General features: G+C 40.4%; 1 protein-coding gene across 10 annotated transcripts in view; it reads right to left on the reverse strand.

Moving 5' to 3' along the window:
- Positions 1 to 27,529, reverse strand: part of LOC117402130 (MHC class II regulatory factor RFX1-like) — a 159,970-nt gene that overhangs the window by 57,661 nt on the left and 74,780 nt on the right. For 9 of the 10 annotated variants that reach the window (XM_059007276.1, XM_059007277.1, XM_059007278.1 and 6 more), the window contains 8 exons: positions 26,622 to 26,803; positions 25,967 to 26,086; positions 25,002 to 25,123; positions 23,981 to 24,099; positions 23,635 to 23,744; positions 22,678 to 22,829; positions 19,665 to 19,762; positions 19,127 to 19,276 (listed from right to left, as the gene is read on the reverse strand). In XM_059007276.1, the coding sequence (XP_058863259.1) occupies positions 19,127 to 19,276; positions 19,665 to 19,762; positions 22,678 to 22,829; positions 23,635 to 23,744; positions 23,981 to 24,099; positions 25,002 to 25,123; positions 25,967 to 26,086; positions 26,622 to 26,803 (1,053 nt within the window). The remainder of the gene's footprint in view (positions 1 to 19,126; positions 19,277 to 19,664; positions 19,763 to 22,677; positions 22,830 to 23,634; positions 23,745 to 23,980; positions 24,100 to 25,001; positions 25,124 to 25,966; positions 26,087 to 26,621; positions 26,804 to 27,529) is intronic. The other variant, XM_059007275.1, reaches the window with a different exon arrangement.

Genomic DNA, 27,529 nt, shown 5'->3' on the forward strand with positions numbered 1-27,529 from the left:
CAAAAGACTCCCTTAAGTTCTCTGCTCTCTTCGCTGAAACTGAAAAGTGGCTGAAAATTTGAATGATCACTGTCTCCACATCATATTCCAGTTTATCAGCAGCAAACTTTGCACAGTTGTGGGTTATGTGTGCTGGGCAGTTGGCAGCTACGATCCCACTGTTTTCTCTTTTAAGCAATTGATACACTGAATGGTGTTTTACATCATTCACACTGGCATTGTCAGCGCAGTAGGCAGACATGAGGAATAAGTCAAACCCATTAGAATCTAGCACATGCTTTAGTGTCTCTGAAATCGCTGCTGTCTCATCATGGTCACTGTAAAAATCCAACAGACCTGTCTGAATACCGTGTGTTGGTACAAAATACCTCAGAGTAAAGGGGAAGAGCTTAGTGTTTCCTTTATTTGATGCATCAGAAGACACACTGTAAAACATGTAGGACTTCTTTAATTTGTTTAGCATAAGCTCTACGCTGCATGGGGCAAGTACATTTTCAGTTATGGCCACAGCTTTTGTGTGTCCACACGATATTTTCGTTGCCGTGTCTGAATCGCTAAACACACTGCTAACTAGCTTGTTTGTGCAGTCTAAAAAATCGATAAGAATGGTGATGTTGGTTTGCAGTCTCCGCTGCTGTACATTTCTTTATCCGGTCTACACCATTTGATTTCACAGCGAATACAGTCATCAGTGTCTGTCTGGTAACAGAAACAACATTCGCTTTGTGTCCGTCTGACTTTGAATGCTTCTTGATATCGTTTTCACCTCTGTGTCCAATTCCAAACTCTCTTCTATGAGAGCAGCAGTGTGGAGTAGTGGTTAGGGCTCTGGACTTCTGACCGGAGGGTCGTGGGTTCAATCCCTTGTGGGGGACACTGCTGCTGTACCCTTGAGCAAGGTACTTTACCTAGATTGCTCCAGTGAAAACCCATCTGTATAAATGGGTAATTGTATGTAAAAATAATGTGATATCTTGTAACAATTGTAAGTCGCCCTGGATAAGGGTGTCGGCTAATAAATAAATAATAATAGTACATAATGTACAAAAAACTTCAGTTGAATTTTTTGGATTTTTCCGAATTCACGTGTATGACCTAACCCACTCATCTCTGAATTTACACAGGTGCTTACTTTTTTCTTTGGTGGCGTTGTGGAAGAGGCCGAGGCTGAGGGTCCTTCTTTCTCCGAGTCTGATGTTTCACTATAGGTATCAGTGTCTCTGCCACTAATGGAGTCAGCCATTTCGCATTTAAAAAAACACTGTCTGCTTTTAAATTAAAATAATAATATACTGGTGTGTATGAATTACATTTTGTTTTCTGTCTGCACCGCCAAAGCAGTGTCAGCCGTTGGGGAACAAGGAGGATGATATGGTCACATGATACTGTAATGTGTGTTTTATTGTCTGGAACTCGACCATCTTGTAATTTTATGTAAATTCCATCGAACATAGGTTAGCACATATTTTATTTCGGTATGGGGCAGGTTATCAAAATATCATATTTGGAATAAAGTTATGCTGAAATAAAAAAAACATCAGTTTGTACGTGAAGAGTTATTCTTCAATATAATAAGGAACATAACCTTGCAGAATGTCAGCAGATTGAGGAAAATAATAAAGAGTAAAAAGTGTGACAACCAATCCCGGTCTCCCCTATGGTTGAACGTTGGTTAAGTGGTAAGTTTGAACTGTGTTCCGGGACTGTGAATCCGGGACAAATGCTGTCCCGCAGTCATGCAGCCCGGGACCGGGACTTGGTGTTTGCATTTCGGGACGGGTGGTCACCCTAGTCTAACTGCACATGCCTTAGCTGCAATATACATAGGCATTTTTTTTTAGCTCAACAAAGCATTAACATCGTACTGTTCTCATATACACACGCATTGCACAATAACACAAAGCAAATTAAATATCTACTTGCTGAAGCGGTTTTTATTTTAGCCGACGAGGTGTTCACTTGTAGCTGCAGTGCATGTCACAGGGCAGTGATGTCAGTACCCTAGCAACAAACTTCCTATGTTGGGATGGACTCTTTCAATGCAGCGGGTTTGTACATTTGAGAAAGGAGAGAAAGACTCATGAGACTTGTTGATGAGAAGCAATTACCCTCCACAGTAAAAATTAAAATGGTGTGCTGCTTTTTATATGAAAAATGAGAAAAAGCGGGTTGCGTAAAGGATTTATATTGGACCCTGACGCCCCGATAAAACAAGGGAGTGGTACAGTATTTGTTCACCTATTTGTTTTTCTATGGGTCTCTCACGCCCTCTATATATAGTGGATTTATAGTGGACCCCGACACCCCCGATACTGGGTTGTGTAGTTCTCTTTCGTAAAACGGCGTGCAACTGCTGCCGCATCGTTCTGTGGAAATTCTATTTCCATAATCTACCTCTTTTTACAATTTCGCATCATTCATTATTGCTTATATGATCTGACCAAAGCGCTGGGTCATTAGATAACATGCCAATATCTGTGGTGCTAGCCACAGCATGTTGTGAGAGAGCCCTCCTTGGTTTCCACGATCTGCAGCTGTTTCAGCTCGTGGTCCAATAACATCTGCAGTAGCTGCAGCCGACGACGTACTAGCATCTTATTTATCGCCTGCTGCTTGCTGTGATGCAAAGAATGATGTTAGTTTAGGGTAAGTTACCATACGCTTTACCTTTTCTTTTGAGTGTTTTCGCTTTTCACCGCCGCTGGGATAATTCCGTTTCATTCTTCTTTTTCACAGTCCTACACTTTGGTAATTAAAGCATAAGCAACGGTCCGCACTAGAAGATGTGTTAATCTACTCGTTACATATAGGGGTTGTTTTTTTAGACTGTACAATTAATGAAATTGAATAGCCCTATTCTATTACAAAAATAATCAAACATAATCTATATAATCACGTGCAAAAAAGGTATACCTTATTTTTAATTTTAGTTTGTTATCCATAAACACATTTACAATCTCCAGCATAACCCCCCCCCTATATATATACAGTATATATATATATAGTAACACAGCAGGGAGGGGGTTAATATCCTCCCTGCATGAAACGTGTGTGTATGCACATTCTGTTTAATTGTTTAATTATATTTGTTAATTGTTTTATTATTAATTATCCCCTGCACCTGGTGATCATTGTAAATTAGAACCAGGTGCAGGGTATTTAAAGGAACATAAGAACATAAGAAAGTTTATAAACGAGAGGAGGCCTTTCAGCCCATCTTGCTTGTTTGGTTGTTAGTAGCTTATTGATCCCAGAATCTCACCAAGCAGCTTCTTGAAGGATCCCAGGGTGTCAGCTTCAACAACATTACTGGGGACTTGGTTCCAGACCCTCACAATTCTCTGTGTAAAAAATGGCCTCCTATTTTCTGTTCTGAATGCCCCTTTATCTAATCTCCATTTGTGACCCCTGGTCCTTGTTTCTTTTTTCAGGTCAAAAAAGTCCCCTGGGTCGACATTGTCTATACCTTTTAGGATTTTGAATGCTTGAATCAGGAAGCAGCCAGCCTGTTCGGGGATGCTGGTGTGTATAGAAGCCTGCTTGATAGTGTGCTCAAGAGTAAAAAGAAAAAGGTAGTGTAAAAACCTTTCTGTTCTGTGTTAAACCTGTGTGGTGTGTTTTTGTTTGGCAGGTAAATGGCTTAGCCGTCCTGCGAGCTAGTCAGGGACCTGCCTGTGTAGTCAGTGCTACAACACGGAGTTAGGATTTGTTTGTTTATTTCATTTTGTGTATTAAAAATAGCGTGTCAGCGTGTGTGGGCGCCCCTAAAGACCCAGAAAGAGACTGAAAAGCATAGAAGAGTTGATCGCCAGGATCAACAGGAACACCACTGCTCAGTTAGAGCACAACGAGAGGTGGAGAGTGGAATTAGGGCTGCCAGAGCAGAAGCCTACAGAGCTGGAGTTGGCGAGAGAAGCCCCGCGGTCTCCTGCACCAGAGGAGCTGGTGCTGGGTCAATGACGGGAGGAGGAGTCCTTCCCGAAGCCAGAGGAAGTGAAGCCATGGCTGTCTCTGGCTGCAATCAAGGGAGAAGAGGTGCTGTCTCCCGAGCCAGAGGAGGTTAAGTGCACACCTCCACCACAGCTCCATCCTGCAACCCCGGAAGCTCGTCCGGTGCTGGTCAGTGCGGTCCCTTGCCCCTTGCTCCTGGACACCATGCTGGTCTGCCTAGACCTCCCTGCGCTAGAACTGGAAATTTGGAGGATAACATGGACATGTTCCCGAATCTCAAAATATTCGTCAAAAATAATGAGTCGCAGAATTTCAGAGAAGTACTGCAGTGCATAAAAACACCTTTCATCATTAGAACTCACTTTCAGAAATACTTTTCGGACACCGACATTGGAAAATATGACTGGATTAGAAACCCATTCAGCACAAGGACTCCTGGTGATGATTTTAATACTCTTGAAGAAGAACAGTACATAGACATGACTTCGGATTCGACTTTAAAACTGCAGTTTCCGACCGCCTGAATTTTGGTCAAGTATAGAAGAAGAGTAGCCACTTTTTAGCATAAAGGCTATGTGCATACTTATTCCATTTGCTACTTCCTATTTGTGTGAACTTGGTTTCTCTGCAGTTGCCAGCATCAAGACAAAATACAGGTTGCAGCTGAACATTGAATGAGAACTAGTGACTAGTGAAAGAGTAGTGACTTCCAAACTGCAGCCTCGTATAGAAAAACAGTATGTTTTCTATTTATATATAAAACTTAATCCAAATATATATGTATATATATATGTATATATATATATATATATATATGTATATGTATATGTATATGTATGTGTATATATATATATATATATATATATATATATATATATATATATATATATATATATATATATATATATATATATATATATACAGTGCCTTGCGAAAGTATTCGGCCCCCTTGAACTTTGCGACCTTTTGCCACATTTCAGGCTTCAAACATAAAGATATGAAACTGTAATTTTTTGTGAAGAATCAACAACAAGTGGGACACAATCATGAAGTGGAACGAAATTTATTGGATATTTCAAACTTTTTTAACAAATAAAAAACTGAAAAAATGGGCGTGCAAAATTATTCAGCCCCTTTACTTTCAGTGCAGCAAACTCTCTCCAGAAGTTCAGTGAGGATCTCTGAATGATCCAATGTTGACCTAAATGACTAATGATGATAAATAGAATCCACCTGTGTGTAATCAAGTCTCCGTATAAATGCACCTGCACTGTGATAGTCTCAGAGGTCCGTTTAAAGCGCAGAGAGCATCATGAAGAACAAGGAACACACCAGGCAGGTCCGAGATACTGTTGTGGAGAAGTTTAAAGCCGGATTTGGATACAAAAAGATTTCTCAAGCTTTAAACATCCCAAGGAGCACTGTGCTAGCGATAATATTGAAATGGAAGGAGTATCAGACCACTGCAAATCTACCAAGACCTGGCCGTCCCTCTAAACTTTCAGCTCATACAAGGAGAAGACTGATCAGAGATGCAGCCAAGAGGCCCATGATCACTCTGGATGAACTGCAGAGATCTACAGCTGAGGTGGGAGACTCTGTCCATAGGACAACAATCAGTCGTATACTGCACAAATCTGGCCTTTATGGAAGAGTGGCAAGAAGAAAGCCATTTCTTAAAGATATCCATAAAAAGTGTCGTTTACAGTTTGCCACAAGCCACCTGGGAGACACACCAAACATGTGGAAGAAGGTGCTCTGGTCAGATGAAACCAAAATCGAACTTTTTGGCAACAATGCAAAACGTTATGTTTGGCGTAAAAGCAACACAGCTCATCACCCTGAACACACCATCCCCACTGTCAAACATGGTGGTGGCAGCATCATGGTTTGGGCCTGCTTTTCTTCAGCAGGGACAGGGAAGATGGTTAAAATTGATGGGAAGATGGATGGAGCCAAATACAGGACCATTCTGGAAGAAAACCTGATGGAGTCTGCAAAAGACCTGAGACTGGGACGGAGATTTGTCTTCCAACAAGACAATGATCCAAAACATAAAGCAAAATCTACAATGGAATGGTTCACAAATAAACATATCCAGGTGTTAGAATGGCCAAGTCAAAGTCCAGACCTGAATCCAATCGAGAATCTGTGGAAAGAACTGAAAACTGCTGTTCACAAATGCTCTCCATCCAACCTCACTGAGCTCGAGCTGTTTTGCAAGGAGGAATGGGCAAAAATTTCAGTCTCTCGATGTGCAAAACTGATAGAGACATACCCCAAGCGACTTACAGCTGTAATCGCAGCAAAAGGTGGCGCTACAAAGTATTTACTTAAGGGGGCTGAATAATTTTGCACGCCCAATTTTTCAGTTTTTTATTTGTTAAAAAAGTTTGAAATATCCAATAAATTTCGTTCCACTTCATGATTGTGTCCCACTTGTTGTTGATTCTTCACAAAAAATTACAGTTTCATATCTTTATGTTTGAAGCCTGAAATGTGGCAAAAGGTCGCAAAGTTCAAGGGGGCCGAATACTTTCGCAAGGCACTGTATATATACAGATGCGCTCAAATTTGTTGGTACCCTTACAGCTCATTGAAATAATGCTTCATTCCTGCTAAAAAATGATGAAATTAAAAGGTATTTTATCATGTATACTTGCATGCCTTTGGTATGTCATAGAATAAAGCAAAGAAGCTGTGAAAAGAGATGAATTATTGCTTATTTTACAAAGATATTCTAAAATGGTCTGGACACATTTGTTGGTACCCCTTAGAAAAGATAATAAATAATTGGATTATAGTGATATTTCAAACTAATTAGTTTCTTTAATTAGTATCACACATGTCTCCAATCTTGTAATCAGTCATTCAGCCTATTTAAATGGAGAAAAGTAGTCACTGTGCTGTTTGGTATCATTGTGTGCACCACACTGAACATGGACCAGAGAAAGCAAAGGAGAGAGTTGTCTGAGGAGATCAGAAAGAAAATAATAGACAAGCATGGTAAAGGTAAAGGCTACAAGACCATCTCCAAGCAGCCTGATGTTCCTGTGACAACAGTTGTAAATATTATTAAGAAGTTTAAGGTCCATGGAACTGTAGCCAACCTCCCTGGGCGCGGCCGCAAGAGGAAAATCGACCCCAGAGTGAACAGAAGGATAGTGCGAATGGTAGAAAAAGAACCAAGGATAACTGCCAAAGAGATACAAGCTGAACTACAAGGTGAAGGTACGCCAGTTCCTGATCGCACCATCCATCGCTTTTTGAGCGAAAGTGGGCTCCATGGAAGAAGACCCAGGAGGACTCCACTTTTGACAGAAAAACATAAAAAAGCCAGACTGGAATTTGCTAAAATGCATACTGACAAGCCACAATCCTTCTGGGAGCATGTCCTTTGGTCAAAACTAGAGCTTTTTGGCAAGTCACATCAGCTCTATGTTCACAGATGAAAAAATGAAGCTTTCAAAGAAAAGAACACCATACCTACAGTGAAACATGGAGGAGGCTCGGTTATATTTTGTGGCTGCTTTGCTGCGCCTGGCACAGGGTGCCTTGAATCTGTGCAGGGCACAATGAAATCTCAAGACTATCAAGGCATTCTGGAGCGAAACGTACTGCCCAGTGTCAGAAAGCTCAGTCTCAGTCGCAGGTCCAACAGGATAATGACCCAAAACACACAGCTAAAAGCACCCAAGAATGGATAAGAACAAAATATTGGACTATTCTGAAGTGGCCTTCTATGAATCCTATCGAACATCTATGGAAAGAGCTGAAACTTGCAGTCTGGAGAAGGCACCCATCAAACCTGAGACAGCTGGAGCAGTTTGCTCAGGAAGAGTGGGCCAAACTACCTGTTAACAGGTGCAGAAGTCTCATTGAGAGCTACAGAAAACGTTTGTTTACAGTGATTGCCTCTAAAGGTTGTGCAACAAAATATTAGGTTAGCGGTCCCATCATTTTTGTCCATGCCATTTTCATTTGTTTTCTTATTTACAATATTATGTTGAATAAAAAATCAAAAGCAAAGTCTGATTTCTATTAAATATGGAATAAACAATGGTGGATGTCAATTACTTTTGTCAGTTTCAAGTTATTTCAGAGAAAATTGTGCATTCTTCATTTTTTGTGGAGGGGTACCAACAAATTTGAGCACGTCTGTATATATATATAATTTGTACTAAGTTTTGTATTTTGTTAAGTTATCAGCAAATATCAAATTTTTACATTTATAAAGGGGGGGGGGGGGGGGGGGGACAGTGCTCACCTTCACTACTGTGGGGCGGGATCCAAAATAGTTTGGGAAATGCTGGTGTAAGGGATTGGGGGGAGAGGAAACAGGTGAACAAACAGGAGTAGAGCACACAAGAGTGGGTACACAGGTTGTAGATTTGTTGTTTCTTGATTTATAGCTACTGAATGTTTGAAATACATTTGTTAAATCGGGTTCTTAGAAAAAGAAAAACGCCAATCAGTGGAATAAAATGGTTAAATGATACTTGAATGTGTAGCGTTTGCCTACAAGACTAACAAGGTATGCATAGGGTTTGTTGTATCTTAATATAAAATAAACTTAATTATACTGAGTTTGAATTTTTAGCAGTATTAGCAATAAAAATTAAGAGAATTTTTATTTTTTAATCCCACAATTTCAATATATGAAAATTATTATCGATATCGAACAATAACAATATCACATCAAAATATCGATATCAATACTGGTGTCCACCCCTACTTTATATATTTATCTGACACTGAATTCCGCATATTGGATTAGTAAAGAAGGGTTTATACAGCGACATGGCCAAAAGTTTTGCATCATCTAGAACAGCGGTTCCCAAACTGTGGTACGCGTACCACTGGTGATACGTGAATAATATACTTGTGGCACGCTATCAGCCAAACTAATTAATTCATATATATTTTGTGCCCATTCAGTAACTTGTTCATTTCTTTATTTGCAGCTTCTGCACCTTTTAAACGATTACATAAAATACATACGTGTCCGTGTCGGTGTTCGTATGGAATTCAGAAGATATTAATTTTGAATTCTCTACAATGGAAAGGTGGTTGAAATTTGTACATTTAAGAGAAAACATACAGAAACTGAGGAGCGGCCTACTGAAAAACCAGTTGAATCAGACCTCAACAAAGCCGTTGATTTGCCTGCTAATGCTAATACCGCTGACTTAAGTGAAAAAAGCCAAGATGCCTGTGGTAGTTATGCTATTCAACCTGCGACTTCAAGTACATGTAAACGCAAGGTTACAAGAAGATACGATCCGGCATATTTAGCATGTGGATTCACATGGAGTGTGCAGAAAAGTGAACCAGTTCCTCAGTGCGTTGCTTGCCTTGACTGCATACAAAGCACGGCGCTCTAAAAGACAAACCGCTTGATTTTTTTTAAAAGAAAACTAATTCAATTTCAAGGCAGTAAGAAAACAATAAAGGCTCTCAGCGGAGTTAATGCGAAGGCTTTGGAAGCGTCTTACAAAGCGAGTTTAAGGATTGCTCAGACTGGGAATTCGCATACAATAGGTTAGAGTCTTCTACCTGCTGCAAAATACATAATTTCAAAAACAGCTTGATGTTGTTCCTTTATCTGACAACACAATATCACACCGAATTGAAGAAATGGCTTTTCATATAAAAGGGAAGCTCATCAAAAGCATCAAGAAAAGTTCTTTTCATTACAATTAGAATATAACAACATAAGAACATAAGAAAGTTTACAAACGAGAGGAGGCTATTCAGCCCATCTTGCTCGTTTGGTTGTTAGTAGCTTATTGATCCCAGAATCTCATCAAGCAGCTTCTTGAAGGATCCCAGGGTGTCAGCTTCAACAACATTACTGGGGAGTTGGTTCCAGACCCTCACAATTCTCTGTGTAAAAAAGTGCCTCCTATTTTCTGTTCTGAATGCCCCTTTATCTAATCTCCATTTGTGACCCCTGGTCCTTGTTTCTTTTATCAGGTCAAAGAAGTCCCCTGGGTTGACAGTGTCTATGCCTTTTAGGATTTTGAATGTTTGAATCAGATCGCCGCGTAGTCTTCATTGTTTAAGACTGAATAGATTCAATTCTTTTAGCCTGTCTGCATACGACATGCCTTTTAAACCCAGGATAATTCGGTTGCTCTTCTTTGCACTCTTTCTAGAGCAGCAATATCCTTTTTGTAACGAGGTGACCAGAACTGAACACAATATTCTAGGTGAGGTCTTACTAATGCATTGTAGAGTTTTAACATTACTTCCCTTGATTTAAATTCAACACTTCTCACAATATATCCGAGCATCTTGTTAGCCTTTTTTATAGCTTCCCCACATTGTCTAGATGAAGACATTTCTGAGTCAACATAAACTCCTTTTTCATAGTTTCCTTCTTCAATTTCACTATCTCCCATATGATATTTATAATGCACATTTATATTTCCTGCATGCAATACTTTACACTTTTCTCTATTAAATTTCATTTGCCATGTGTCTGCCCAGTTCTGAATGCTGTCTAGATCATTTTGAATGACCTTTGCTGCTTCAACAGTGTTTGCCACTCCTCCTATTTTTGTGTCGTCTGCAAATTTAACGAGTTTGCTTACTATACCAGAATCTAAATCATTAATGTAGATTAGGAATAGCAGAGGACCTAATACTGATCCCTGTGGTACACCACTGGTTACCTCACTCCATTTTGAGGTTTCTCCTCTAATCAGTACTTTCTGTTTTCTACCTGTTAACCACTCCCTAATCCATGTGCATGCATTTCCTTGAATCCCTACTGCGTTCAGTTTGAGAATTAATCTTTTGTGCGGGACTTTGTCAAAAGCTTTCTGGAAATCTAGATAAACCATGTCGTATGCTTTACAGTTATCCATTTTCAATGTTGCATCCTCAAAAAAGTCAAGTAGGTTAGTTAGACACGATCTCCCTTTCCTAAAACCATGCTGGCTGTCTCCCAGGATATTGTTACCATATAGGTAATTTTCCATTTTGGATCTTATTATAGTTTCCATAAGTTTACATATAATAGAAGTCAGGCTTATTGGTCTGTAGTTACCTGGTTCGGTTTTGTCTCCCTTTTTGTGGATCGGTATTACGTTTGCTATTTTCCAGTCTGTCGGCACAACCCCTGTGTCAAGAGACAGTTGCATGACCTTGGTTAGCGGTTTGTAAATAACTTCTTTCATTTCTTTGAATACTATTGGGAGGATCTCATATGGCCCAGGGGATTTGTTTATTTTAAGAGCTCCTAGTCCCTTTAACACTTCTGCCTCTGTTATGCTAAAGTTATTTAAAATTGGATAGGAACAGGTCGACATGTCAGGCATGTTGTCCGTGTCCTCCTTTGTAAAAACCTGTGAAAAGTAATCATTTAATATATTTGCTATTTTTTTTTTCTTCATCTATGATTTTGCCATTTGTGTCTCTTAGACATTTAACCTCCTCTTTGAATGTTACTGTTATAATATTGGAAAAACATTTTGGAATTGGTTTTAGCCCCCTTAGCAATATTGATTTCTATCTCTCTCTTGGCCTTTCTAACTTCCTTTTTGACTTGTGTTTGCAGTTCCAAGTACTGTTTCTGTGTACTTTGTTTTTGGTCCCTTTTAAACGCTCTGTAAAGTGCCTTTTTTCGCTGAATATTTTTTTTAATTGATCTATTAAACCATTTTGGCCATTTTGTTTTAGATTTAGATTTGTCTACTTTTGGGATGTAATTGTTTTGTGCCTCTAGTACTACATTTTTAAAAAAAACAGCCATCCTTTTTCTGTGGATGTTTTCTCTATTTTACTCCAATCAACTTCTGTTAGTCTCTGTTTCATACCTTCATAGTTTTCCTTTCTAAAATTGTAAACCTTAGCTTTAGTCATTACTTTTGGGGTTTTAAAAAATACTTCAAATGAGACCATGTTGTGGTCTGAGTTTGCCAGTGGCTCTCTGACCTCTGTTTTAGTTATTCTGTCTTCATTATTTGAAAAGACTAAATCAAGGCATGCCTCCCCTCTAGTCGGTGCCTTGACAAATTGCGTTAGGAAGCAGTCATTTGTCATTTCCACCATTTCAATTTCGTCCGTCGTGCCCCCCATCGGGTTTTCCCATTTTATATGGGGGAAGTTGAAATCCCTCATTAGTATGGCTTCTCCTTTGCTTACACACATTTCGAATGTCATTGTACAACAGATTATTTTGCTCAGCATCTGAATTTGGCGGTCTACAGCATGCTCCTATTATTATGCCCTTTGAATTTGTGTCCATTACTCTGACCCATATTGATTCTGCATTGTTTTCTTTGTCCTGATTTAACATCTGGGCTTGAAGACTATTACTTATGTATAGCGCTACCCCTCCGCCTCTTCTGTCCTGCCTGTCTTTCCTATACAGTGTGTACCCACTAATATTATATTCATCTCCAACAGAGAGCACGGATGTAACAAATTTTGCTCAACTTCTTACGTATGTCAGGTTTGAATCAGATATGTCTCTTCAGGAGGAATTTTTGTTTTGTGAAGCATTGTCAAGTCGCACAACATCGAGGAGATATTTGGAAAACTGGACAAGTTCATAACCGTGAATGGATACACAGTGGGCAAACTGCATCGGGCTGTGCATTGACGGTGCTTGAGTCATGACTGGTAAGTCGAAAGCTGTTCTTACAAAAGTTAAATTAGTAGTGCCTGCTGCCAAATCCACACACTGCAGTATACATCGTGAGGCTCTGGCAGCCAAGAAGATGGCTCCTAATCTTAAAGAGGTTTTAGATCAGGCAGTAAAGGTGGTGAATTTCATTAAAGCACGACCAGTGAATTCGCGTTTGTTTTCACTTTTATGCAATGACATGGGGATGAGCATGAGAAGCTCCTTCTCCATACAGAAGTGAGATGACTTTCTTGTGGAAAGGTTTTGACCCGTCTGTTTGAACTGCATTCAGAGGTGCAGCTTTTTCTCAGCGACACTACTTTTGACTTTGCCAGCTGTTTCACGAATGAGCTGTGGCTGTCAAGACTGGCCTATTTGGCAGACATTTTCTCATGACTAAATTAACTGAATGCCAGTTTACAAGGTCTAAAAACGACTGCTTTTACTGTTCATGACAAAACACAGGGTTTTATAAAGTAGATTCAATTAATGACAACAGGACGTGCAAAAGTGTAAATACCAGTCATTTCCAACTTTAAAAAGTTATCTCACTGAAAACGAATTGAAACTTCACCCAGACCTGATTGCTGACATTAAAGAGCACTGCAGTGGTCTGATCTCAGATTTCCCAGAAGATGTAGCAAAGCAAAACTGGATCAGAGACCCGTTTTCAGCTGAACTTCAAGACAAAACCCTCCAGGATGAATTTTCAACTACAGAAAGGGAGGAACTGATAGAGCTTTTGTATGATGGTGGGCTTCAGCTGGAGTTCAAGAAAGTGCTGCTCAGTGATTTTTGGCTGTCAAGAAGAGAGGAGTACCCCCACATTTCTGACAGGGCACTGACATTTTTGACACCATTCTGTACAACTTATCTATGCGAGAAGGGATTTTCTCCCATGATGGTCATCAAAACCAAGTACAGGATGAAACTAAACTTGGAACCAGATCTTCGACTGAAATTAACAAAAATTTCAACCACATCCACCAGCTGTGTTCTGTCAAGCAAGCACATCCATCCAATTAAAAGCATTCCATCTAGAATGGTGAGTTTTCCATTTTTCATTAATATTATTTTTGTGTTAAAGATACTACAGCTAATATTGTATGGTTGCTATTATAAGGTATTAATTACAAATCATTTAATTTGGTAAATGAGAAATCTGGAGGTGGTACATTTGATTGCGTATTTTTAAAATTGTGGTACTCAAGCTCCAAAAGATTGGGAACCGCTGATCTATAATTTTAGGATTGAGACATAAATTTAGATAATTTATTTAACTGACATCATGTAATCAAAGAAACTACAAAATTATACTGCAAAAGGCTACCGGAAGCCATAATAGTAGTACAGTATTTTATGTTAGATTTTGAAATGTCACATTTTTTATTTGTTGTCCTTTTTTCGTTAAGTATATGGAAAACTACAAAGCGGTATGTAATTCAATATATTAACGTAACATTATTCAGCAGGTTTCATTCGACTTTATGAAGCAAAATTAGTTAATTCTATAGGGTAATGCAAAACTTTTGGCCAGAGCTGTAGGTTAGTCCTCATTATTGGTCTAACTTATTCCACTTGTTCTGATCAGTTAAACCAGGGGATTCCCAACTTGTGGTCCGTGAGCAAACTCCCAAAATTCGGATATGCAATTCTTGCAAAAAACAATTTCTACACAATCATACACTGTGTTACTAATATTACTGAGCAACACAACAAATACCTTTATAACCACGTGATGTATAATTATAAGATATGTATGGAGTCTGCTTTCCCCCCTTTATCTGTTTTCTTTTATTATGGGTGTGTTTATAAATTAATATATATTACAGCTCCCTTTGATGCAATACCAAGCATCGCCTTCAAAGCCGCCATTAACTGAAACAGCTTTCTAATGTGAAACAAATACTAACTAAATAACTTACACATTATGAAGGCACATTTGTCTTGCCAAAATTACAGGTTCTTTTTTTTAGTCAGCATTAAAAAAAATAAATAAATAATAATACATTTTTTACATCTAGCATTGATGTAAATGCACTGCTTTCTAATCTGTGCTCATTCTACTGCTTGTGTTCACTGAACTTCAGAAAAAAAAGTAATAATAATCTGGCTGCCCCAGCCTTTTCGCTCAGCATAAAAGTAGCACACTGCATTGAATATTCCTAACTCGGTTTGAATAACTAAATTTAAAAAAAACCCAAAAAAAACAATGCATGAAAACCACATTTTCAATAATATATGTGCTACAGTGTTGCCAGGGATATATGAATATACCATTATTTCATATGTTTTTGGAGAGGTTAGCTGCATACAGTAACAGAAGTTAATGTGAAACAAAAAGAGGCTAAATTTGTAGCTTCACTTGTGAACTGTACCGTAGTGTGAATGATCGATTTGAGCTCCATGTTATTATATGGGTTTATTCAGCCAGGTTTAATATCTCACAAGACTACATGCCAAAAGGAAATTCTATGAACACTACTTCTGGAAATAATGTGTACAGTCTGTTCTTGACGCAGTCATATTTAACCAAAATGCTATAAATCCTATCGACTGTGTGCCACCAATCTGGTTTATTTTACACATCACTGCCCACCAGAAGTGGTAAGTAACATCCTGTACACTCACCAATCATTTTTTAATTGCTTCCCACCCACATCGTCTTCATATCCCGGTGTTTTTTATATCTACATCGAGTGAAGTTCGAAGATTGAAGCCCAGTAATCTCAATAAGTTAGGTACGTCATATAAATACTTTACTTTCTACATGTACTTATACACAGAGGTGAAATTCTGCTGGTACTCACTGGTACTCTGTACCGGGTCTTATTTTAATGCTGGTACTGGGTACCGGGACATATTTCATCTGCTTTTCATCCAACGCACTTGCATTCCGTTCATTCACACTAGTTCAACATTTCTCAAATGTGCTTTCATTCATCGCTGTTCATGCTGCTTGCATTCTGTTTCCTAATACTGCTTCTCTGTCTCTTAGCTGCTATTGGTCACCATTAAAGTCAGTACAATAGCTGCATGTTGATTGGCCGAACTTTCATTCCGATTACATTTCATTTTGGCATACGTCACAAATCTCTGCCCATTTCGCTTTGTCAGTGCTCATTGGTTGATAAACAAGAGCAGACCTACAGAGACGTGATAACAGCGGCATGGATTAATTATTATTAAATTAAATTCTGAGAAACTATCTGAATATTCAAACGAACATTGCTGCACATGAATTTGAAGCACACAGAATATATTACTGTAAGTAAGAATAATAATAATAATAATAATAATAATAATAATAATAATAATAATAATAATGGGATATATGTACTAATCCAAGGCTATCAATGTAGCATGGCCAGGTCCTGTTGTAGGTGAGCACCCAGGGTCTGGAAAGTTTGGGGGTGATTTCAGAGAATACAATGGAGATTGAAATGGCCAAGTCATTTTTTTTTTTTTTTTTTTGCGCCTGGTACTTTACCTAGATTGCTCCAGTAAAAAACCCAACTGTATAAATGGGTAATTGTATGTAAAAATAATGTGATATCTTGTAACAATTGTAAAATGCCCTGGATAAGGGCGCCTGCTAAGAAATAAATAATAATAATAATAATTTGGTTGTTAGTAGCTTATTGATCCCAGAATCTCATCAAGCAGCTTCTTGAAGGATCCCAGGGTGTCAGCTTCAAAAACATTACTGAGGAGTTGGTTCCAGACCCTCACAATTCTCTGTGTAAAAAAGTGCCTCCTATTTTCTGTTCTGAATGCCCCTTTAACTAATTATTATCTAAGTACTATTGGGAGGATCTCATCCGGTCCAGGGGATTTGTTTATTTTAAGAGCTCCTAGTCCCTTTAACACTTCTGCCTCTGTTATGCTAAAGTTATTCAAAACTGGACAGGAACAGGTCGACATGTGGGGCATGCTGTCCGTATCCTCCTTTGTAAAAACATGTGAAACGTAATCATTTAATATATTTGCTATTTTCTTTTCTTCGTCTGTGATTTTGCCATTTGTATCTCTTGGACTTTTAACCTCCTCTTTGAATGTTCTCTTGCTGTTATAATATTGGAAAAAAAAATTGGTTTTAGCCCCATTAGCAATATTGATTTCTATCTCTCTCTTGGCCTTTCTAACTTCCTTTTTGACTTGTGTTTGCAGTTCCAAGTACTCTTTCTGTGTACTTTGTTTTGGTCTCTTTTAAACGCTCTGTAAAGTGCCTTTTTTCGCTGAATTTTTTTAAACTGATCTATTAAACCATTTTGGCTATTTTGTTTTAGATTTAGATTTGTCTACTTTTGGGATGTAATTGTTTTGTGCCTCTAGTACTACATTTTTAAAAAACAGCCATCCTTTTTCTGTGGCTGTTTTCTCTATTTTACTCCAATCTACTTCTGTTAGTCTCAGTTTCACACCTTCATAGTTTGCTTTTCTGAAATTGTAAACCTTAGCTTTAGTCATTACTTTTTGGATTTTAAAAATCACTTCAAATGAGACCATGTTGTGGTCTGAGTTTGCCAATGGTTCTCTGACCTCTGTTTTAGTTATTCTGTCTTTGTTATTTGAAAAGTCTAAATCACGGCATGCCTCCCCTTTAGTCGGTGCCTTGACAAATTGCGTTAGGAAGCAGTCATTTGTCATTTCCACCATTTCAATTTCGTCCGACGCGCTCCCCACCGGGTTTTCCCATTTTATATGGGGGAAGTTGAAATCCCCCATTAGTATGGCTTCTCCTTTGCTACACGCATCTCTAATGTCATTGGATAACAGATTATTTTGCTCGTTGTCTGAATTTGGCGATCTACAGCATGCTCCTATTATTATGCCCTTTGAATTTTTGTCCATTATTCTGACCCATATTGATTCTGCGTTGTTTTCTTTGTCCAGATTTAACACCTGGGCTTCAAGACTATTTCTTATGTATAGCATTACCCCTCCGCCTCTTCTGTCCTGCCTGTCTTTCCTATACAGTGTATACCCACTAATATTATATCTGTTTCCATCACCCTCAGACAACCAAGTTTCTGTAACACTTATCACATTGTAGTTACTTGTTAGTGCAGTAGCTTCAAGTTCTAACATTTTGTTTCTGTTTTTTTGTTTTCTCCCCCCTTCCTTTCTAGTTTAAATGCTTCTGGACCTCCTCAAGGATCCTTTCTCCGAATAGATTGGTTCCCTTTCTGTTTAAGTGCAGTCCGTCCCACTTATATAGATAGTCCTTGTTGTAGAATGTGCTCCAATGTTCAAGAAAGGTGAAGCCTTCCTTTGTGCACCACGATTTCGGTACAAAGCTTTCAGTATTTTCAGCTTTGTTTATGATGAATTTGTTCTATTTTATCAGTTATTTTTCACTGCAGATCGGGGGATTGCAGGCTACACACACTATACGAGATATCTTGTTGCAGACTGCGCCTATTTTCATTGCAGAATCGTAGACATCAGTCGGGAGAATCATGGACTCAAGCGAGGAGGCGATCGCTGTTGTCTGTGCATTGTTTTGCACCGATAAAAGAAGAAAACGCGGAGAAGATCCATTTGGACGCGCAATTGGCTTATGTAGATTTTGCTATTAATATTTTTCTCTGATATGAAAAACATTAAATACTAGAAAAATATTCTCATTAAAAAAAAATTTTGATTTGTTTCCAAACTGGTTTCATTATGACGGTGCACAAGAAATGGCTTTAAGAATTCAAGATTCTTTAAAATCAATTTCTGCCTGGAAGTGAGGTCTTTTGCCCCACTCCCACTGTGACGAGGTTTCAGCAGCTTTCTGCGTGTGTTTGGACTTCTACCACTGACCAAAAATAATTATAAATACATATTACAGTATCATTATTCGTATCTATATAATTGAAAGCATACAGTAATGCATTTTGAATATGCAAGTACTATATGTGTGTATAATAGGACCGTGGATATTGCTAATGTCATACTCTGCAAATTCCATTTTTATCTGCGCTGGCTTTCCAGTTTGTTTTTTGAAAGCTGTTTATTTTAAATTCTGTTCAGCAGCCTCTGTAGTAGCCTTTTGTTTATTTATTTGTGAAGCTAAATAGCAATTGACCGTATTTTATCCAGACACATTACAAAATGTGCAAAACAATTACCTCCATCTGCATGTACAGTTTCTTTGGGAAATATCTTGATATGATCATCAGCCGAAACATACTCTGCTTTTTTTGCTTTGTAGCCCATTTCTGGTATTTTACCTCCAGTGCTGAAAACTAGATTTTAGCAACCTAAAATCTAGTTTGCAGTACTGACTTTGTCCCACTCTCTACTGTTCAGGCCACAGAAAAGCCAGTACAGACACACTGAGAGGCTGATTAAAACATTGTTGTCATTTGAACAGTACAAGAACGTTAAACAAGTAAACAGTAAACAAGGAAGATACATAGTTTGCGTCGCTTGCGTTGTGCAGTAGTTCATTTAAATGAGGTTTCTTTTTTTTTTTTCTCTCCATACATTTCACGGTGACCCCTCAATTTCCCAATTTCTGCGAAATCGCGATTTAGGTAGACCCCTCACCTGCACGTTGGCGAAGTCCACTCTGTTGAGGTCGCTCAGCATCTGGTTGATCTGCGCTGTGTTCTGCAGGACTGCTCGCGCTGCCTGGGCCAGGTGATTGAGAGAGGTGTAGCGCCTCAGGGTCTGAGCAAAAGCACTGGCTGCCATTACCTAAAACACACCAACACTACTGAAACCCTGCTCCAGCTAAACAACACACAGAGATACCCAGAGATAGAGAGACACACACACACACAGACACACACACAGGGACTGAGCAAACGCACTGGCTGTCGTCACCTCAAACACACCAACAATACTGAAACCCTGCTCCAGCTAAACAACACACAGAGACACAGATACCCAGATGGAGACAAACTCACTGGCTGCCATCACCTAAAACACACAAACAGACAAAAATATACACTACTCACAGACATGTCTACACAAACACGCTCGCTCCTGTAAATTCCTGTCACACTGGACACTAACACCAACGCGCAGAATACCGGTGCTGCTCAGACTGTGCCATGACTCCCTGCTGACCCCCACCCCTCACCTTGACCCGCACCATCTCCTCTGGGATGTTCATCATGGCATTGGTCAGCCAGCTCTCCAGACTCTTGGCAAAGTTACGGATGGCTTGAGTTAAGGCACCTGGAGGAACAGACAGACGGACAGACAGACAGGGAGAGAGAGAGAGAGAGGACAGTTATTCACACAGATAAAGGAAAGATTAAAAGAGCCTTAACCCTTTCTAGAATAGGCTACGAGTGTGTGTGTCTGTCTCAGTATGTATGTATCTTAGTGTGTGTCTCAGTGAATTGGTTGTCTGGTTGACTCACTGGGAAAGGGTCTCAGCACGTCCAGTATCAGTATCTTCACTAGCTTCTGGTACAGCAAGTTGTGTCAGTGTGTCTCAGACTGTATTTCTCAGTGTATCTCAGTCTGTGTTTCTCGGAGGATCTCAGTCTGTTTGTCGGAGGATCTCAGTCTGTGTTTGTGTTTCTCAGTGTATCTCAGTCTGTGTTTCTCAGTGTATCTTAATCTGTTTCTCAGTGCATCTCAGTCTGTGTTTCTCGGAGGATCTCAGTCTGTGTTTGTGTTTCTCAGTATCTTAATCTGTTTTTCAGTGTATCTCAGTCTGTGTTTCTCGGAGGATCTCAGTCTGTGTTTGTGTTTCTCAGTGTATCTCAGTCTGTGTTTTGCAATGTTTCTCAATGTATCTGTCTGTATATCTCAGTGTTTTCAATGCATCTCAGTCGATCTCAGTGTGTTTCTCAGTGGATCTCAGTCTGTGTTTCTCAGTGTCTCACTGTTTTTCACTGTCCCCATCTGTGTTTCTCAGTGTATCTGAGTGTTTTTTAGTGTCTCAGTATGTTTTTCTCGGTGGATCTCAGTGTATCACTTTCTGAGTTTCTTGGTGCATGTCAGTCTGTGTTTCCCAGTGCATATCAGTCTGTGTTTCTTAGTGTATCTCAGTGTGTCTCAGTCTATCGGTGTTTTTCACTGTGTATCAGTCTGTGTTTCTCAGTGGATCTCAATCTGTGTTTTTCAGTGTCTCAGTCTGTGTTTCTCAGTGTATCGGAGTGTTTTTCAGTGTTTCATTATGTGTTCCTCAAAGCATCTTAGTCTGTGTTTCTCAGTGGATCTTAATCTGTTTCTCAGTGGACCTCAGTGTGTGTTTCTCAGTGGATCTCAGTCTGTGTTTCTCAATGCGTGTCAGTCTGTGTTTCTCAGTGTGTCTCAAGGGGCGTTCACACCGGATGCGGCGCGGCACTGGCGCACGGCAAAAGCAATGGTTTTATAAGAACATAAGAAAGTTTACAAACGAGAGGAGGCCATTCAGCCCACCTTGCTTGTTTGGTTGTTAGTAGCTTATTGATCCCAGAATCTCATCAAGCAGCTTCTTGAAGGATCCCAGGGTGTCAGCTTCAACAACATTACTGGGGAGTTGGTTCCAGACCCTCACAATTCTCTGTGTAAAAAAGTGCCTCCTATTTTCTGTTCTGAATGCCCCTTTATTTAATCTCCATTTGTGACCCCTGGTCCTTGTTCCTTTTTTCAGGTCAAAAAAGTCCCCTAGGTCGACATTGTCTATACCTTTTAGGATTTTGAATGTTTGAATCAGATCACCGCGTCGTGTCGTTCGGGGTGATTGTGGTGCTACTATAGCGTAAGCATTTCTTTTTTTTTTTTTGGATAAATTAACTGCAGACTTTTAAAAGATAAAGAAAAACATTTTATTTGGTGTACATCTATTTTAACAAAATTAATAAAAAAGGAGGGGGGGTGATTGTGGTGGTGTGGGGGTTACAATTAGGTTTTATAAAAAAATATTTATAATGTTTCGCTCCTCAGTTTTGTCTTTTGTCAGTGTCTTCAGTTCTGTCAAAAGAGTTTTTTATTTTCCCGCTGGCATTTACTGTTTGTTGCTCTGCAACCAAAAGCTGTACCTGCAGCCGTGACGTAACAACGGACCGCCCACTGACTTTACCCTGCCGCGTTTGGTGTGAACAGTAGTGCAGCTCGGCGTGCAAGCAGTCGGCATGCGCGCCGTGTCCGCTGTGAACACCCCTTCAGTCTGTGTTTCTCAGTGGTGTCTCTCAGTGATACCGATCCACAAAAAGGAGACAAAACCAAACCAGGTAACTACAGACCAATAAGCCTGACTTCTATTATATGTAAACTTACGAAAACTATAATAAGATCCAAAATGGAAAATTACCTAAAAGGCTAAAAGAATTGAATCTATTCAGTCTTGAACAAAGAAGACTATGCGGCGATCTGATTCAAACATTCAAAATCCTAAAAGGTATAGACAATGTTGACCCAGGGGACTTCTTTGACCTGAAAAAAGAAACAAGGACCAGGGGTCACAAATGGAGATTAGATAAAGGGGTATTCAGAACAGAAAATAGAAGGCACTTTTTTTACACAGAGAATTTTGAGGGTCTGGAACCAACTCCTCTGTAATGTTGTTGAAGCTGACGCCCTGGGATCCTTCAAGAAGCTGCTTGAAGAGATTCTGGGATCAATAAGCTACTAACAACCAAACGAGCAAGATGGGCCGAATGGCCTTCTCTCATTTGTAAACTTTCTCATATTCTTATGTTTTTATGTTTCTCAGTGTATCTCAGTCTGTGTTTCTCAGTGTGTCTCAGTCTGTGTTTCTCAGTGTGTCTCCAGTCTGTGTTTCTCAGTGTGTCTCAATCTGTGTTTCTCAGTGGATCTCAGTCTGTGTTTCTCAGTGTGTCTCCAGTCTGTGTTTCTCAGTGGATCTCATTCTGTATTTTTCAGTGTGTCTCAGCCTGTGTTTCTCAGTGGATCTCAATCGGTTTCTCAGTGTGTCTCGAGTCTTTGTTTCTCAGTGTGTCTCCAGTCTGTGCTTCTCAGCGTGTCTCAGTCCGTGTTTCTTAGTGTGTCTCAGTCTGTGTTTCTCAGTGTGTCTCAGTCTGTGTTTCTCAGTGTGTCTCAGTCTGTGTTTCTCAGTGTGTCTCAGTCTGTGTTTCTCAGTGTGTCTCAGTCTGTTTCTCAGTGTGTCTTAGTCTGTGTTCCTCAGTGTGTCTCACTGGGGATGGGTCTCAGCACGTCTGGTATCAGGATCTCCACTAGCCCCTGGTACAGCATGTTGTCGCACTCTTTGGTCCAGCGCAGCACAGGATCATACTTGCATAGGACCACCAGACAGCCCTTCGGCAGCCTCTTCTCAGACTCATCATGACTGTCAGAGACAGGCAGACAGAGACACAAAGATAGACAAAATATTAAGGTAAGCAGCTTAAAAATCACTGTTGATCCATGTTAAGGCCTCAAACATGAACCTAGTAATAGTGTTATTGATAGTTGTATAAGTTTGTGAGGCTGTTCTTTAGTTGTGTGTGCGTGTGGATTGTTGTGTAGCTATGTGTGAATCTGTGTGCAGGTTACTGTGTGAAGTGAGGGTGCAGTGTGTGTGTGTGAGTGTGTAACAGTGTGTAGTGCATGTACAGCTATGGCCAAAAGTTTTGCATCACCCTTTAGAACTAATTTTGCTTCATAAAGTTGAATTAAACCTGCTGAATAATGTTATGTTAACATATTGAATCACAATTCGCTTTGTAGTTTTCCATATACTTAACAAAAAACTGACAAAAATCGAAAAATGTGACGTTTCGAAATCTAACATGAAATACTGTACTACTATTATGGCTTCCGGTAGACTTTTGCAATATCATTTTGTTGTTTCTTTGATTACATGATGTTAAATAAAAGATCTAAATTATGTTGATGTATATATATATATATTAAAATGTTGGGATTAGAACATTAAAAAAATAAATAAATAAAATAAAAAAGATTTTTTATTTTATTTATTTATTTATTTATTTATTTATTTTTTTAATGTTTTAATCCCAACATTTTAGGGGATGCAAAACTTTTGGCTGTAGTGTGTTTTTGTTTGTGTGTGTGCGTTAACACTAGCTGTGTGTCAGTGTGAGTGTGTAGCAGTATGCAGTGTGTGTGTGTGTGTGTGTGTTAATACTCACACTAGGAGTGGTGTGCTGTCGCTGGGCTGGCTCTCGCTGAACCTCCAGAATGTTTTCCACAGTGTCTCCACCAGAGTGAACTGCAAGTTTATCATCACATCCAAGATAGCCTGCGGTGGGTGGGTGGGGGCTTTATTATTATAACTACTAACATACCGAAAGACACAGTGCCCCAGAGCTCCCCAGAGACAAACACAGTTACACACATGCACAGAGACAATCACAGTGACATACATACACACACACACAGACAGCTGTACCTCGCAGTACCCCAGACAGACAGTGAGACAAACAGGCACTCAGCCCGCCTCTAGCTCACAGTGCCCCAGACAGACAGCCGGCCTACCTCGCAGTGCTCGCGGTACAGCAGGTGAAAGGCCTTGATGTGCTCCATTGCTATCCCATCAGGCAGTGCTTTCCCCTGCAGGTCGATCTCTGCAAACTCAGGCAAAGTGCGGGAGGCATCTGCAAGGGAGAGATCAGACTCAGACAAACACCCTCCCCCCCCATACCAGACCCTCTACACACCACACATAAGCTAATAATAGTGTGTGCCATAGTATTGTTCACTTCAAGACACACTGGTTTTGATGTATTTCTCCACATCCCCATCCCCAAAAATACTTCATTAGTGTTTTCTCCACCTCCCAACAGTTTTTTCATCTTTGAGTTGCATGGTCTTTAATCTGACGGCAGAATCTGGGGCGGAATGAATCTACTGCAGGACCGTACAAAATCTAACTAACTGTCTATACCAGGGATGGAATTAAGGATCCCATTGCATAGCAGTTTGATCCAATCCAGATTTGAATATGAGGCACACCTAAGCTTGTTACCTATACTCTGTGGCTAATTCAACTCCTAGTAAAACCTGGAATGGGTGAAATTGCTATGCAATAGGAGTCTTATTTCCACCCCTCTATACATTAAAAAGACTACACATGACTCATCAGTTAAATTATTTTAACTTAGTATAGAATCACAAAAATGAAAATCATACTCAGAAATTGCTACTGCGATTAGTATTGCTGTTCAGCAGTGCAGGGTGACATCAGGGCACAGGATAAGTTGAGTGATCCATAACTTTGATTATTGACTAAACTGTTGTAGCCTGTAGAGACTACAACAGCCTCTCGAGAACTGCTGATGCTGCTTTCACTGTGCTTTATTACACTTTGCTATGCGTTTACTTTGGAAAACCTTTATAAGGGGAGTCTTGCAGTAGTTGTGGGTGGGTGGTTTCTCAACCTCACTCCTAGACACAGCTGTAAACATGCTTTATTATAACATTGTGGTATGAGTATTCAGGATTATACTTCATCTGGCCTTGCTGCACTCATGGTAGTGTGGTTTTGCAGTCTTCTTACCCAGGAACTGCTGGTACTGTTGCACCTGAGCGCTGATGTCTGACAGGCCCGAGCCCTGCTGCTGCTGCCCCCCCAGAGACATGCCGTTTGCCATCCCCTCCACCTTCTGCACAGGCTTGAGCCTGTGGATAAGAGCCAGCAACAGCATGAGGGTGAGAGAGAGTGGGGACAAGAGCCAGCAACAGCATGATGTTGACAGAGAGAGTAGGGGCAGGGAGGAGACAGGGGGACAACAGCCAGCAACAGCATGAGGGTGAGAGAGATTAGAGACAGGGAGAGTTCAGGGGGATAAAGGGGGTACAGGTAGGGTGCAGGGCGATAAAGGGGGTACAGGTAGGGTGCAGAATGCAACTGCACGAGGGGACAGTAAGGGTGCAGTGGGGCTAGGGTGGAAAATGTGAGAGCAAGTGATAGGCGGTGCTGTCTCACCCATGTTTCTGAGAGAAGAGTTGCTGCCTCATGGCCAGGTGTTGCTGGGAGAGTGTGTTAGGGAGTGATAGGGGTTGATAGGGGTGTGATTTCACCTCTGTTTCTGAAAGGGCTGTTGCCTCGTGGCCAGGTGTTGCTGGGAGAGTGTGTTAAGGAATGATAGCGAGTGCTAGGGAGTGATAGGGATGTGTGGTCTCACTGTTTCTGAGAGAAGGGCTGCTGCCTCATGGCCTTGTGTTGCTGGGAGAGTGTGTTAGGGAGTGATAGGGGTGTGATTTCCCCTCTGTTTCTGAAAGGGCTGTTGCCTCGTGGCCAGGTGTTGCTGGGAGTGTGTTAGGGAGTGATAGGGGTGTAATTTCACCTCTGTTTCTGAAAGGGCTGCTGCCTCGTGGCCAGGTGTTGCTGGGAGAGTGTGTTAGGGAGTGATAGGGGTGTGATTTCACTTCAGTTTCTGAGAGGGCTGCTGCCTCATGGTCAGGTGTTGCTGGGAGAGTGTGTTTGGGAGTGACAGAGAGTTATAGGGGGTGCAGTCTCACCTCTGTTTCTGAGAGAAGGGCTGCTGCCTCATGGCCAGGTGTTGCTGGTCCTCAATCAGTCTGAGCAGGGGGGAGTTGGCTTTGATCCTCAGCCCGTAGTAATGGTACTTGGAGTTCCCTCTGAAACACACAATCAGCCTGGATCAGTGTGTGCGTGTGTGTACAGGCTCCTGGTTCATAGGCAGCTGTATGTCAAAACTTACATTTTTGCTGTACACTATCTAGGTTCAGTTTTGTTGTTGTTTTATTTTTTCTTACCGTTATTGGTTTTGTGTCCGTATCCGTCCTTCTGTCTGCACTAGTTTTAAACTATTCTGTGAAGCGCTTAGATGAGGTTCCGTGGCATGAAAGGCTCTAATAAATTGGAAGTTGTTGTTGTTGTTCTGTGTACAGTAACTATTTCAGTGTGTGTGTTGTTGTACTTGTTTACACTACCAGCCTCAGTGTGTGTGTACAGTCTCGTAGTTCATTGTGTTCTGTGTACAGTATCTACTTCAGTGTGTGTGTCTGTGTGTGTGCGCGCAGTCTGTGGTTCAGTGTGTGTGTTTATGTTGATCTGTGTTTCAGTATGTGTGTATTGCCCCTGCTTCAGTGTGTGAATGTTGTTTTGTATACAGTACCTGCTCCAGTGTATGTGTATGTCTATGCATAGTACCTGGTGCCCAGCCTCCTGGTCCTCAGCCCCATGAACACTGATCGGATGAGTTTCCCAAATGATGCTGCGTTGACGGGCTCCAGTTTCTGCTCCTGGCAGTGCAGCAGGTAGTGGCAGTATAGCGTGCTGCGGGGCAGACTCACGCCCTCCGCAGTCTCGTAGTTATCCAGCAGCCACTGCACCTGACAAGAGGGGGAGCAGTCAGAAACTAGAGGGGCAATCCGCTAACAACTTCCTGATACAATACCAGACAGGTGTTAATCCACACATACATTGACAACACTGTATTATTCCAAAGCAAGAAGCAAAACGTTTTGCACTGTGTGTGTGTGTGTGTGTGGGCAGGTATTACTATTAATGTGCGGACAAAATTTGAGAAAATGTCCCCACAACTCCTGAAATAACGACATTGTGGGGACATTTTGTAAAACGTGTTTTTAAGAACTAAATATGCCTTAGAAAATAAATAAATTAATAATAATAATAATAATAATAATAATAATAATAATAATAATATATATATATATATATATATATATATATATATATATATATATATATATATATATATAGAACAGCCTCAATTCGTCGGGGCATGGACTCTACAAGGTGTCGAAAGCGTTCCACAGGGATGCTGGCCCACGTTGACTCCAATGCTTCCCACCGTTGTGTCAAGTTGGCTGGTAGTGGATCTCTACTCCGAATAGCTTGTTCCATCTCATCCCACAGATGCTCAATTGGATTGAGATCTGGTGACTGGGCAGGCCACTGCAGTAAGCTGAATTCACGGTCATGTTCATGGAACCATTCCTGGACAATCCTAGCCTTGTGGCATGGAGCATTATCCTGCTGAAAAAATCCATTAGCAGATGGATACACTGCTGCCATGAAGGGATGCACCTGATTGG

This window comes from Acipenser ruthenus, chromosome 34, assembly GCF_902713425.1.
Source record: "Acipenser ruthenus chromosome 34, fAciRut3.2 maternal haplotype, whole genome shotgun sequence".
Classification (NCBI taxonomy): domain Eukaryota; kingdom Metazoa; phylum Chordata; class Actinopteri; order Acipenseriformes; family Acipenseridae; genus Acipenser; species Acipenser ruthenus.